The sequence below is a fragment of the Triticum urartu genome, chromosome 3 (genome assembly GCF_003073215.2).
Source record: "Triticum urartu cultivar G1812 chromosome 3, Tu2.1, whole genome shotgun sequence".
Taxonomy (NCBI): domain Eukaryota; kingdom Viridiplantae; phylum Streptophyta; class Magnoliopsida; order Poales; family Poaceae; genus Triticum; species Triticum urartu.
In genome coordinates this window covers 408330308-408345060 of record NC_053024.1, presented here as the reverse complement: position 1 = coordinate 408345060, position 14753 = coordinate 408330308, and the positions used below count along the sequence as shown (strand labels likewise).

The window sequence follows — 14753 nt, the reverse complement described above, 5'->3', positions numbered from 1 at the left end:
AGGGAGAGGGACGGTTTGGTGTTGTGGGAGGAGGCGGTGAAGGAGCTGATGAGCGGGGAGAAGGGGGATGCAGCGAGGAAGAAGGCGAGGTAGATTGGGGAAAGCGCTACGCGGGCGTTGGCACCGGATGGGCCGGCGTGCAAGGCGCTCCAGGCGGTGGCTAGCAAGTGGAAGGAGGGCATGCCGCAAATGAGTTGTGCGTGCCTGCGCTTCCCGCGAATATGGTTCGAGGTTTGTGTTGGAACATTCCGTTGGCAAAAATGCTACACACGGATTATAACACATTATTATGGACTCTTTCCAGCTAATTAAACTTGCCCCCCCTAATTTTCAGCTAGGGTGGGCCCCTTACTTTGATTTACACCCAATCAAAAAGCCCACCTCAGCCTCTCCGTGAACCCTGTAAAAGAGATGCCCGTGTGTGTCCTGGACTCTTGGTCCTCTACGTATGTGTCATGTCTCTGTGTGTGACACAGAGCGATAAATTTATTTTGAAAAGAAAAGAAACGTTTCCAGTTGTATCCTCCTGCTACCTGCAGTGTTTAATATCTTGACTTACAAGTATATATACAACAAGTTTATTCGCCAAAAATATGCCTTTTAACGCAACTCAATTCAAAATCAAAGCAAGAGGCACCAGCAATTCAATCTACAGACTTATTTGATACTAGTATGGTAGCAATTCATCATCGTGGATTTGGAACTGGAGCAGCGTTCCGAAATCTTTTGTCTCCTGCACAACATTTTCAGGCATCATTTACTTACAACTGGCCTGAAACCCTGGAAAACGGAATCTCCGCACGTTTCATAATCCCAGCTAAACTCGGACAAGTAGACGACTGCGACAGGTGAACATTCCAGAAGTCTCACCATTGAGAGCCACACGCACAGCTCTTATCTAACGTGTACTAGTAAATGCTAAATAAACAGCAAGTTCATGTATGTATAGTAGGCCAGTGGTAGTTCAGCGCTTCCTCTTGTGTGTCCGCCACTGTTTCAGGACGTACTGCAAGGCCTCTTTCAGTGTTGCTTTGCGGCCCTCCTTGTAGTTCCACAGCTCCGGTACGGGATAGCGGCCACGGGGGTTGTACTCGTTAACTTCAAGCAGCGCCTTTGTCACCAAAGAATAGACTTCTTCGCCATACTCTTCTCTTAGGGTCTGAAGCTTCGCATCATCTTCAGAGATAAGCTCCTGCACCAAAGCACACGCCATGTGAGATAAACAATACTACAATAGTATATATGTCTCCCATTCTAAAAATGATTGATGAACACATTATTTAAAGCTCGGAAACTTCGACTCCACAAATATGCTGCTGATTTAGCATACTTTTACTCATAGACGACTCTCCAATGCTGTCTGAACCACATCACAGCGCGACATTTTGAACAAAAATTGATTGTGCACCTTGTCATGGACTCAAGATGCACACAACTACCACCTCTGTCCCATAATGTAAGACGCTTTTGCAGTTCAATTTGAACTGCAAAAACGTCTTATATTATGGGACGGAGGGAGTACTTCATTGCGTGGAAACACAAAAGTTGCAGAAGCTGCACCAATACAGGAGCAGCTTTCTATGCCTTTAGTACAAGTGAATCGCACAAGTTCTATGGCTTCAGATACCAGTATCATTTCCTATGTGTCAACAGCCAAGACCTAAGATATATCCAGTTTACCCAGCGCTGAATTGGAAATCAACACTTAACAAGAAGACGTAGTCCCAGTCAGAGAACACAATTTACTTGCCTAACTTAATTGACAAAATGCCATACGGTTTTCAATGAGAGGGGAGTAATTAGCACGCATACAACTTGAGCACGGGTTCAATTGAGATACATCAAGAGATTCCATGTGCATATGGTAAGCTTTCTATCAATAAAATCTCTGATGGCTCCATATATAACTCCGCCAGCAAATGCTAGATGTACTCTGTTGCCAAAATCAACGAATTAAAGATAACTGGTAATACAAGTTACCAGGAGCTTCAGAGGAAACCAAGTGCAAGAAGCCAAGTCTTATGTGGAAAGCACATCGCTATTATTCAATTATATTGTATAAATCTCAATCAAGAGCAGCTAACGTTAACATAAGGTCCCTCGCAGTAGAATCGCTTCTCAGAATTAAACCAGCACAAGGTCTAGGCTGAATACTCTACAAAGTTAAGGTACCAAATCTTTTCGTATGACACCACATTCCAGTATATATCTCAGGTACCCACATATATGTCTAAATTGTCAGATTCAGCAATCAAGCATCCGTTGAATACCCAACTACTGTACAAAAGAACCCTAATGTATTACAGAACCTAACTGAGCTGCAAACTGATTAACTCTAAAACCTGCAAGTGGTAACTTAAATAGGAAGCATGCAATGAAAAACAAGATTGTTTAACAGAACACTAATGAAAAACCTGCACGTAGTAGCTTAAACAGGAACCAGGGAAATGTTTCCAAAAAGGAAGTCCAGAGTGACATATATGACTGAAAATTACAAGCTATTAGGAAGAGTAAAGTGTGTAGAAAATGAAAAAGGAATCCTACCCTTTTTTTCCCATTAACCATGACAACCCTAAAAGGGTGCCATTCTGGTTTTTTGATATCAGCCTCCCACTTCGAACAAAGAATGGCAGCAGTCACTTCTGCATCTTCTTTTGACAATTTACGTCCGCAAGCAATTGCAAGTGATTTAAGATCAAGTTCGCCCATTCTTTTAATGCCAATATTTGCTCGACCAGTTGTAATAGTCTGCAAACCCTGTAGAGTATGCAACAGATCAGGAATGAGTTTGGATGTTATGCAAACATAGTGGACAAGTGCAAGAGCTCGAGCAATGAGCCAGCTTACATCTATCAGCTTCTTCCGAGCATCTTGCAATTCATCATTGCTTTTCCGTTCCTTGATAAGCAGAGTATGGTAGAGTGACTCCATTGCATCCATTTCATCATATTTGTCTTGTAACTCCTCACTAAGTTCATCTATTCTTTTCTTCGATTCAGAGTCTTCTTCACCTGGCATATGCTTCATGACTTCCAATTTACCCTGCAACTGTTTTATTTCTAACTCAAGCTTCTGCTTGGCATCCAGTTGATGCTCCAACTTGATAATCTTATCTAGAGCGACTTGTTTCTCTAACTGCATTTTTCCATTTTCATCACAGTAAGACACTTATATGAATTATGTCCAAAAAAATAAAGTGAAACGGCATACTAGGCCCAAACCTTGTGTTTTTCCACAAGCTTGAGCACATTTTCATCAGCCTTCTGTTGCACCAATGTTGCCATCTTAAGATGCTTTGTTTTAACACCGTTCTGCATCCACACAACAGCCCATAAGTGATATGCATAGTCCACCAAACAGGGCACCTCCTACGAAGAACATGGCCCCCGCATTTTACCCAAATCACCCTAGTCTAAACCCTCTGCACTGTATCTATATCTGTATATATGTATATGTCATTATGTCTATACCAATATAAAAAGAGTGAATTGCAGAGATCCAACAAATCTTCCCCGTTCAACCGCATCTATCCAACAGTCTACGTCACTCCGGTGTTCAGCGTTAAACATGTTTAGCACCCTCCACTAATTAATATCATGCCTAATATCAACGACAGCATTAACCAAGTAATTGTACCCTACCTAATATTAACATGCAATTTATATCATGCCTGACATCAATGTGAAATACAATTAATATCTTGACTAATATTAACGTGCATTGCACATACACAATTACTAGTTATTTAAATGACAATGTTGGATGGCAATACAAAATACAATGTTAGGGACTCCAAACAAACTGTTATGTAAAGATTGACGAAGCGCTGAAACAAGAAGAGGGAAGAGAAAACATAATCCCATAGTTCTGTATGCGATAAATTCAATAATAGAAACACAACATTACACACCTTTTCCTTCTCGTGCTCAAGGTTCCTTCTGTCAGATTCACTACGCGCAACTAGCTCATCAAGCTGTTTGGATCTTAAGTCAAGGTTCTGCATCTTGGACTCAAGTTCTGAACGGAGCTTTTGATTCTCATCAATGATCCTCTGTGAATGCCTACGAGCAAGTTGCTGCATCTTATGTATTTCTGGAAAAAGAGTAAGTTCAAAAGGATGTTAAAACAACAGAGCTCTAAGCATGTTAAAAGGAGAATGCAAATATGCTGATATTTAGAAGTGGAAGATATAGATAGCAAAAGGTCAACACAAACCTTCATTGTATGCCCGGAGCAGCTGATCCTTTTGCTCCATTATCATGTCAAGTGAGGTGGTCGTCTCATTGTACTTACATTCAAGTTCTTCCACATGCCTTCGCTTTACCTCAATCTGGCTAGCTAAATTCGCTACCAGTTTGTTTGTTTTGCGTGCTTCTTCATTCTCAACATCTGCAATAGTTTTCAGATCACCATTTTTATGCAGATAATCTCCGATCGGCCCTGGATATTTCTGATCATCAGCCCTTGCAACCCATCCAAACATCCCCGGTCGTCGATGCTTGTACGCCTTCCAGTCCAATTTGCCATATCCTTCTGACTCAAAGTGATTTTCGAAGGCAAGTGCATTATTGAAGGCAGTCCAATCTTTTCCAAACTCAACAATAGCATTCCCTGTGTGGCCTCTATAGTTCCACAAAGGGATAACTTTCTGTGGGCAAAAGCACGAGAGCTTCTCCTTCAGCCGGTTTCCACTTTCTCCAACATGGCGCCCATTTTTCCGTTCAGTAGGCACATTGACCAAAACACCCATCCAGGGCCAAACGAACAGGTCATCTCTGTTCTGAACAGCTTGAGGCTCCATAGCTATTAGCTGTAACTGGCGGGCCGCCTCGTCTCTCCCCTGCGGATAAGCTGCCGAACCTACTCCAGTTGCATGCTGCTGAAATAGGCTCTCTATGTTCTGTCCGCTCTTACTACAAGCTCTTTCCTTGCGAATCCTGCTGAAATCAAAAAAGAAAATGTCAAGGGTCCATTTGGGAATCATGCAAAAATTTACACCTATAAATCATTTGTATACATCAGTATTTTTACCCTTGTAAACGGCCATTTGGATACAAAGAAAATTTTGCACAGAAATCTAGTGTAATGGGTCAATTTCATTCACTGGATCGGCTGAACACTGGACTGGCGCATTATATCTGAACAGGTACAGCCGATCAATTGCATTCACTAGATCAGGTGAACACCGGACTAGCGCATTACATCTGAACTAGTGCAGCCGATCAATTTCATTCACTGATAGGCTGATCAATTTCATTCACTAGATCAGCTGAAGACCGAACTAGACTATGAAGGAGCTGAGCTACTTTAATTAGAACAAACATAATCTACAACGCGCACGTACAAAACATGAATAATCTATTAATCTTTTCAACAATACCTGAAGATCTTTTTTGAAGCATAAAGAAAACGCACCGACTGAAAGATGACAACCAGCACATGAAAGCGCCAATATGATATGTTGCAACATGTTCTGAACTGTGAGTGGTCATATCAAAGATACAATCCCACCAAGGTAACAATTGCACCTTAATTTCCTCTCCAGTATTCTCAACACCACCCATTATATATACAGATGTGCAGGTTATAGTGAGATGGAAGTACTGGTACCGTTTGGACTAGCTCACATGATTAATTAGCCTGTGCACATGGAAGTACTGGTACAATTTGCGCATACAACCATATAAGAGGTAGCCAAATGACACAAGTTCAATCAAACTTAATGATGAACTGCTCATCATTTGCAATTTTGCATGCCCAAAGCAGCGCAACTTAACTGCCAAATCCATTTTCCACGAAAGTGAAATTCCAATATATCTTAAAGATATGCGGTCAGTTTTACTGTCTGGAATAACAGAATAGCACTGAAGCAAGACAATAATATGCACCATAAATGCAGTTTGCAGCTTTTCATTCCCATAAGATGACAGAAAGCACATAAAATCAATAGATTCCAGCGGCACTGAAGCTATATATATAGCAGCCGAGCAATAAGTACGTCATATCTCCAGCTGTGAAAACATATCTAGAATACATGTTCATTCCGGAAATATCCAAACGGAAATAATCCCAAATACCAAGGCTACTCGAATGTTGGGCGTAGATATTCTAGTTCGGCTCGCTATGCGCAGCAGCAGTTGCCAAAATTCGTGGAACAAGATCAGTGAAGGACAGAAGAGTTGGCGTCACATACCCACCGGAGGGCTCGCTGGTGCTCATAGCGGGCCACCCACCCGGCTGCCTACTGATGGCGCCGTCCCCAACGACGACGAACCTAGGGTTTCAAGGTACGCGTGGATGAGTGCAATGCCGCTGAGAAGGAAGGGGAAGAAGGGGCGGAAGCACGAAGACGGAAGCGAATCGGAGGGTTTGGGCTCACCTCGCCGCAGCGCCGTCGTTGGTTGGAGGGGGGCCGAGTGAGTGAGCGTGGCCGTGGGCGTGGAGGACGTGATCGGGGAGGCCGACTCGGGAAAGCGATCTAGCGACACACAAAACTGGAACCACGCGGAGAACTAGAGGGTCCAGCTGGACCGCCCGGAACCAAGGTCGTTTTCCAGTCAAGGGCTCATTCGAAAGGATTTCTTTTCAAAATCAAAGGAACACTCACTCATATAAACAACGAACGCGGTCCACACACTACCCCTATAAGCATTTTCAAAATATTGAGACCATCTAAATTTTGAGATTGACAAAGTCACCATGAACGACTACTAAGAGAACGTCTCTGGTGCGGAGCATCCAACGATCATCGCATGGACCTACTTTCGTCTCTCAAGACACCACGTGGACCAATGACTAGAGGTCGTGCAAGGACTATTGAAGCTGAGGTGAACTCGCTCATCTCCGAACTTACTCATTCTACATGCGAGACATAGCTACTACCTCAAACGAAGACCTTGTGTGTGATCACGTACTTGGAGGAAGGCCATGGAGCAACTACGTCCAATGGACAAGATAGTGAGGACACTGAGGACCAAGAGGAACTGTTGACACCAAGTCACAGGTACCGGACGAACAACTGGTTTCGGACGTCCGGCGCCCTGGAGATCAGCCAGCCAGAAGGCCCAGCTAACGAACGCTACAGCGGCCGAACGACCGACAACCTTCAGAAATCCGGTGCCACCAGTCCAGCACCAAAATACCAGAAGACCGAAGTTCTCCGGACGGTCGAGCCACCGGATGTCCGACGTTCCCTGGAAATCCGGCGACACCCGTCCAAAGCCAAATTACCGGATGTTCAGCGCCCTCCGGACGACCAGACGCTTGTGGGCCATCGGAGGACCGGTAACCACCGGACGTATGACGCCTGTCTGTGCATAGCGACTCGAGCCGAGGCCCATGTACCCTTTCACTTCCCTAGACTATTTATATACTTGTCTCCTACCCACGTTGTAGGCTTAGGAAAGGTTAGAGCTCATTTGAGATGGAGCTTTACTCATCCACTTACCCTCACATGGAGTTCAAGATCTCCATGTGGGAAGATCTCCCAAGTGGATTCAAAAACCCTTCATGGAAAGATCCTCCTACGCTTCAAGACCTCTATCCTTCAAGGATTGGGATGAACTAGCTACCCTTTGTACCCTGATGTCTACTACCTGACTTTATTCTTGTAAACTTGTGTTGGGCCTCCCGGCGCAGAGTTTTGTAGGACAGTAGCAATTTTCCCTTAAGTAGATGACCTAAGATTTATCAATCCGTGGGAGGCGTAGGATGAAGATGATCTATCTCAAACAACCCTACAACCAAATAACAAAGAGTCTCTGTAGGATCGAAAGTATGTCTAAAGGGGGGGTGATTAGACTACTTGACCAAATAAAAACTTAACCTTTTCCCAATTTTAGTTCTTGGCAGATTTTAGCTATTGTAGGACAAGTCAAGCAATCATCACACAATTCAAGCAAGCATGCAAAGAGTATATTGGCAGCGGAAAGTAAAGCATGCAACTTGCAAGAATGTAAAGGGAAGGGTTTGGAGAATTCAAACGCAATTGGAGACACAGATGTTTTTCCCGTTGTTCGGATAGGTGGTGCTATCCTACATCCACGTTGATGGAGACTTCAACCCACGAAGGGTAACGGTTGCGCGAGTCCACGGAGCGCTCCACCCACGAAGGGTAATGGTTGTGCGAGTCCACGAAGGGCTCCACCCACGAAGGGTAATGGTTGCGCGAGTCCACGGAGGGCTCAAGAAGCAACCTTGTCTATCCCACCATGGCCATCGCCCACGAAGGACTTGCCTCACTAGCGGTAGATCTTCACGAAGTAGGCGATCTCCTTGCCCTTACAAACTCCTTGGTTCAACTCCACAATCTTGTTGGAGGCTCCCAAGTGACACCTAGCCAATCTAGGAGACACCACTCTCCAAGAAGTAACAAATGGTGTGTAGGTAATGAACTCCTTGCTCTTGTGCTTCAAATGATAGTCTCCCCAACACTCAACTCTCTCTCATAGGATTTGGATTTTGTGGAAAGAAGATTTGAGTGGAAAGCAACTTGGGGAAGGCTAGAGATCAAGATTCATATGGTAGGAATGGAATATCTTGGTCTCAACACATGAGTAGGTGGTTCTCTCTCAGAACATATGAGTTGGAATTGTGTATGTGTTCTGATGGCTCTCTCCACGAATGAAGAGGAGGTGGAGGGGTATATATAGCCTCCACACAAAATCCAACCGTTACACACAGTTTTCCAATCTCGGTGGGACCGAATCAACAAACTCGGTCGGACCGAAAAGGTAAACCTAGTGACCGTTAGAGATTTTTGGTGGGACTGACATGCAACTCGGTAGGACCGATATGGTTAGGGTTTGGGCATAACGTAATCTCGCTGAGACCGATTACACAAACTCGGTGAGACCGAGTTTGGTAATAAGCTAACCAGAGAGTTGGTCAGGCAAACTCGGTGGGACCGATTTGCTCTTTCGGTGAGACCGAAAAATTACAAAAGGGAAACGGAGAGTTTACATTGCAATCTCGGTGGGACCGATTCGCTCTTTCGGTGAGACCGAAAAGTTACGAAAGGGAAACAGAGAGTTTGCAATCCCATCTCGGTGAGACCGAGATCCCTATCGGTAGAACCGAATTGCTAGGGTTTGGCAGTGGCTTATGACAAGTGAAACTCGGTGGCGCCGGATAGAAAGAATCGGTAGGACCAAGTTTGGCTTAGGGTTTAGGTCATATGTGGATATGGGAAAGTAGTTGAGGGTTTTGGAGCATATCACTAAGCACATGAAGCAAGAGGCTCATTAAGCAACACCTCATCCCTCCTTGATAGTATTGGCTTTTCCTAAAGACTCAATGTGATCTTGGATCACTAAAATATAAAATGAAGAGTCTTGAGCTTTTGAGCTTGAGCCAATCCTTTGTCCTTAGCATTTTGAGGGTTCCACTTTCACATCCATACCATGCCAATCATTGAGCTTTCCTGAAATAGTCATCTTGGAATAGTATTAGCTCAATGAGATATATGTTGTTATGAATTACCAAAACCACCTAGGGATAGTTGCACTTTCAATCTCCCCCTTTTTGGTAATTGATGAGAACATATAGATCAAAGCTTCGACAAATGATAATAAGCATGAAATATATCGTCGCTTTGAGAAGTATGTGACAAGTAAGAGCTCCCCCTAAATTTGTGCATATTTAAAATTTGCTTTGGACTGCAAATGCACAAAGAGTTAGAGTCATGGGTTACTCTTCCATGTCACATACATCTTGATGGAGCGCTTAAAATGATAAGAATGAAATACATGCACTCATCACCAAGAATAGTGAATGATCACATAAGATAGATAAGATGATAATATTAAGCAAACATTAAGTGTAGCTTATGATCAAACACATGATCATCAATGTCTCACGAGCAATGACATAGTATCTCACACAAAAGCAAACAAGGTTCGAAAAACCACCAAATAAAACAAGAGAGAATAAAAGCAACACTCTCTCTCGAAGCCTATGATCTATACATTTTCTCCCCCTTTGGCAACAAGTTACCAAAAAGTTTCTAGAAAATGCATTGTGCTAAGTCGACACTCAGGCTTGATCTTCAAGTGGTGGTGGAGTCCGGAGCACTCCAAGGTAGTACTCTTTGTTGTCCTTGATGTATTGCCAATCAACCCATCTCATATCACAGACAATTGGCTTCTTGTCTAGCAGCACTATCTCATAAAAGTCTTGCTGCTCCTTGGTGTGAAACCTGTAGTCAACTACAGTCCTTCTCCTTGAAGTATACGGGTTTGCTTCTCTCCACTTCTGGAGCCCTGAATCTCTCCTGAGTTTCATATCCTCAGCCACAGGATGAGCATCGTTGTGGTCTGGGATCTTGGGCTTGAGCTTTCTAAGAACATTCTCTTCTTCTTCTTCTTCTGCAGCTTCAGGCACTGGGGCCTTGTTCTTCTCAGTAGCTGGGATGCTTCTTGTGTTCCTCTTTGGCTTTGTCTTTGGAGCTGGCTTGGCCTTGGAAGCAGCTGCCCCTGTTCTTATGGCATCACCCATCAGCTTGGGTGCCTTAGGTGCTGGTGCAGCTACCTCTTCTCCTTCCTCCTCATCTTCCATGATGGAAGCCTTGCCAAGCACTCTGGCTACAGTTTTCTTCACCCTTTCTTTCCTCTTCTTGCCTTCAGCAGCAACTGGCTCAATGGGAGTGGGCTTCTCAGTTGAAGCTCTGGCCTTTGACATAGGCTGCCTGCCTGCTGGCCTTTTGATCTTCATCCCTGGTTTTATGCCCTGTGCTGGCTCAACTCTCTTGGAAGTTGCTTCCTCTTCTGCCACATAATCCTCATCTTCTAAGTCTGAGGTTCTCTTCTTTCTCTGTCTTGTGGCAGCTTTAGGCAGATTGCTAGGGGTGCTCCTGCTGCCATCATCTGAGGAACTTGAGGGACTAGTGCCCTCACTCATCTGCACTTGCTGCTCTGACAAGTTCTGGCTATCACTTTGGTCTGAAATGATGCAAACTCTGACTGCTAACCCTGTGAATAGGTTATAGATGAGATAGAGTGGATAAGCATCACAAAATGCAGAGATTTTTGCAAAAGAATAATTCAAAAACTTAGTTTTAGTTTCCCACTGAAAGCATCTCGGATCTACCGATTTCTAAACTCGGTGATACCGAAGCAATTTTGGCACCTAAACTAGTGAACTCGGTCAGACCGAGTCATACTTCGGTGGCACCGAGACTGCTAGGGTTTCACAGAGTTCCAAAATCGGTCACACCGATAAGTAATTCTCGGTCAGACCGAGTCTCACTTGTGCAATGGCATAAGCCAAATCGGTGGGACCGAGTTTTTCAACTCGGTGGGTCCGAGATGGTTTCGGCGGAAACCTAACCCTAAAATTTTCGAATTAAACCTAATCTACGAGTTCATTGACTGGATAGAAGTTTAACAAACGTGGAAAGAATCATGATGATCACAATGTGCTAAGAATCGGATTGAGGAATAGCACAAAGATTGAGTCCATACCCTAGTTCGGCGGAGACTCGCTACGGCGGCAACGACGGGGTTGAATTTCCGTTGACGACGACGGAGTCCAGCGACTGGAGGCGGCTGGCGGCGAGGAGACGATCCGGAGACCACGTTGGCAGAGCGAGCTATCGCGCGGGCGAAGGGATTCGGAGAAATTTCCAAATTTTTGCCCGTGACTATATATAGCCCGACCCTGTCGGTGTGACCGAGTGGAACAACTCGGTGGCACCGAGATGTAAAACTGTATACAGTTGTTGCAACTCGGTGTGACCGAATGGTTCAAATCGGTTGCACCGAGATCGAAAACCTAGATCAACTTAATGATCTCGGTAGGACCGAAAGTGGGGTATCGGTCAGACCGAGAATCATAAAGAGGTTTTGGAAGTTTAAGTCTATGACGAATCGGGGACTCCGAGCGCTCCTCACACAGAGTGGTTCGAATCTGACTTGATCAAATTTTGTGATGTAGCATGAATAGAGTTTGAGACGAGAAAAGCATAGATAGCTAGAGGAGGTTCTTAGGCATTCTTGTCCATCCACTTGGCAAAAGGAAATAAAACCAAACAATCAAAACAACAAGTGGATGTCCTCGAATGAGTAAAATATGCAACCAGCATGCTCACACAATAAGATGGCAAATGGAATATGTGACAAGGCATGCACAACCAATTCTAGCATCTATCAAGCAATTTGCGATGACAAGGTCATCTATATATGAGTATATTGACTTAGGAGTCAAGTGAGAACACTTGATCATAGGTCATACTCATCGTTTAAGCTCAAGTGGGGTTACCACTTTTACATAAAGCATTGTTGTGTTCACATCTTTAGAGTTGCTTTAGCTCAAGTCTTAAAGTAAAGCTCCCCCTAGATGTGATATCCCCCCTTAGAGGGATGAACTAACCTCGGGTTTTGTCGATGACGACTTCATGTAGATGTTGAAGATGTGGATGCTCAATGTTGATGTAGATCACTTGGAGCTATCCATTTGAGTGAATTGCACAAAAAATGACACCATGGTAGTTCTACTGAAAACAGCGTCAGTCCGGGTTAGTTCCATTCAAATCATACCAAAACCATATAGAATTGTTGTAAACATGGCATGAATACTTCATAAATTATAGATACGTTGGAGACGTATCAGTATCCCCAAGCTTAATTCCTACTCTTGCTCGAGTGAGTAAATGATAAAAGAAATAATTTATGAAGTGTGAATGCTAGCATAGTGCGTAAGTTTGATCAATGATAAATTCAATCACTTTTCCTAGCATCATAAGAGCAACTCTTTCTCATAAAACTCATGATGAGAAAGTAGCAGTTGAAAATGAAATTTTTGATGTGGAATGTTACCTATCATATTCCTCATATACACTTTTCTTTTATAGCATGGACATTTGGACTTGCATGATTCAAAGCAATAGTCTATAATTTGGCATGAGGACATCAATACTCAAGCATATCAACAAGCAACCATGTATTTAAAAATATCAACACTAAAGAAAGCTATCCCTATCCCATTATGCTCAATCATTGATCCATTCATGAAACACACTCGAATATTAACTATGCCCAATGCACAAGTATGACAATAGTGTTCCTAGTTGGTGCTTTATAAGAGAAGATAGAGACTCAATAAAAATAAAAAAATGCATAAAGTAAATAGATAGACCCTTCGCAGAGGGAAGCAGAGATTTGTAGAGGTGCCAGAGCTCAAAGCTTAAATTGAGAGATAAAATTGTTTTGGGAGGCATGCTTTTCCTGTCAACGAAAATGACCGAGAATTCACAATACTTTCCATACTAGATACATCATAGGTGGTTCCCAAACATAAAATAAAGTTTATTCCCTTTTCCACCATTCTTTCACAATTCATGGCTAGCCGTATCCACACATATAGGTAGGTATGGTGGACTCATTTGGCACAAATTGGTTTAAGGAGTTTGGATGCACAAGCAGTATTCCCGCTTAGTAAAAATGAAGGCTAGCAAATAGATTGAGAAGCGACCAACCAAGAAACAAAAACGAGCATAAACGAGCATTAAACATAACTAACACCGAATAATGCACCACAAGCAGGATATAACTTCATTGCATGACTATTGACTTTACGTGCTTGCATAGAGAATCACAAACCTTAACACCAATATTCCTACTAAAGCACAATTACTCACCAACATGACTCATATATTATTATCTCCATATCTCTATATGAAAGTTTTTATTATATCCTTCTTGAATATCCACCATATTAGGACCAATTTCATAGCTTGTGCAAATTTTCATCACTAGTATCAACTCTTCAAATAATATAAGTGAAGCATGAGAGTGTTCGACAAACTACTCCAAAAAGATATAAGTGAAGATCAAGCGAGTAGTTAAATAAATAGGTAACTATGTGAGGACTCTCTCCCATTTAAAAATTTCAGATCTAAGTATTTTATTAAAACAACAATAAAAAATGACATTCCAAGAATAGCACACATGATGTGAAGAAGTAAAAACTTAGGCTCAACCGAGGCTAACCGATAATTCTTGATGAAAAAAAGTGAGATGCCTACTGGGGCATCCCCAAGTTTAGATGTCCGAGACTTCTTGAAATATTATTGATACGTCTCCAACGTATCTATAATTTTTGATTGTTTCATGCTATTATATTATCAATCTTGGATGTTTTATAATCATTTTATAGTCATTTTATATCATTTTTTTGGTACTAACCTATTGACATAGTGCCAAGTGCTAGTTGCTGTTTTTTGCATCATAGAAAATCAATACCAAATGGAGTCCAAATACAACGAAACTTTGCGGAGATTTTTTATGGACCAGAAGACACCTAATGGGCCAAGGCTGCGCCTAGGGGGTGCTCCGAGGAGAGCACAACCCACCAGGGCGCGCCAGGAGGCCCAAGCGCGCCCTGGTGGATTGTGCCCACCTCGGGTGCCCCCTGGACCGCCTCTTTGCTCTATAAATACCCCAATATTCCAGAAACCCTAGGGGAGTCGACAAAAATCAATTCCAGCCGCCGTAGAGTCCAAAACCACCAGATCCAATCTAGACACCATCACGGAGGGGTTCACCACTTCCATTGGTGCCTCTCTGATGATGCGTGAGTAGTTCTTTGTAGACCTTCGGGTCTGTAGTTAGTAGCTAGATGGCTTCCTCTCTCTCTCGTTTGATTCTCAATACAATGGTCTCTTGGAGATCCATATGATGTAACTCTTTTTGCGGTTTGTTTGTTGGGATCGGGTGAACTTTGAGTTTATGATCAGATCTAGCTTTTTATATCCATGA

At 43.1% G+C, this 14753-nt stretch overlaps 1 protein-coding gene across 2 annotated transcripts; it reads right to left on the bottom strand.

Annotated features, from left to right (window-relative positions):
• Positions 1-643: 643 nt before the first annotated feature.
• LOC125544145 (factor of DNA methylation 1-like) lies at positions 644-6554 on the bottom strand. Of its 2 annotated transcripts, none has more exons than XM_048707729.1 (8): positions 6380-6554; positions 6194-6274; positions 4216-4940; positions 3911-4092; positions 3222-3311; positions 2848-3135; positions 2545-2757; positions 644-1192 (listed from the first exon to the last, which is right to left on the bottom strand). In XM_048707729.1, the coding sequence occupies exons 2-8, from the start codon at positions 6217-6219 to the stop codon at positions 965-967; spliced, it is 1752 nt and encodes a 583-aa protein (XP_048563686.1). In that variant the 5' UTR covers positions 6220-6274; positions 6380-6554; the 3' UTR covers positions 644-964. The 2 variants fall into 2 exon arrangements, with proteins under 2 accessions (XP_048563686.1, XP_048563685.1); XM_048707728.1 differs by having other exon boundaries at positions 6198-6274; positions 6380-6457.
• Positions 6555-14753: the final 8199 nt, after the last annotated feature.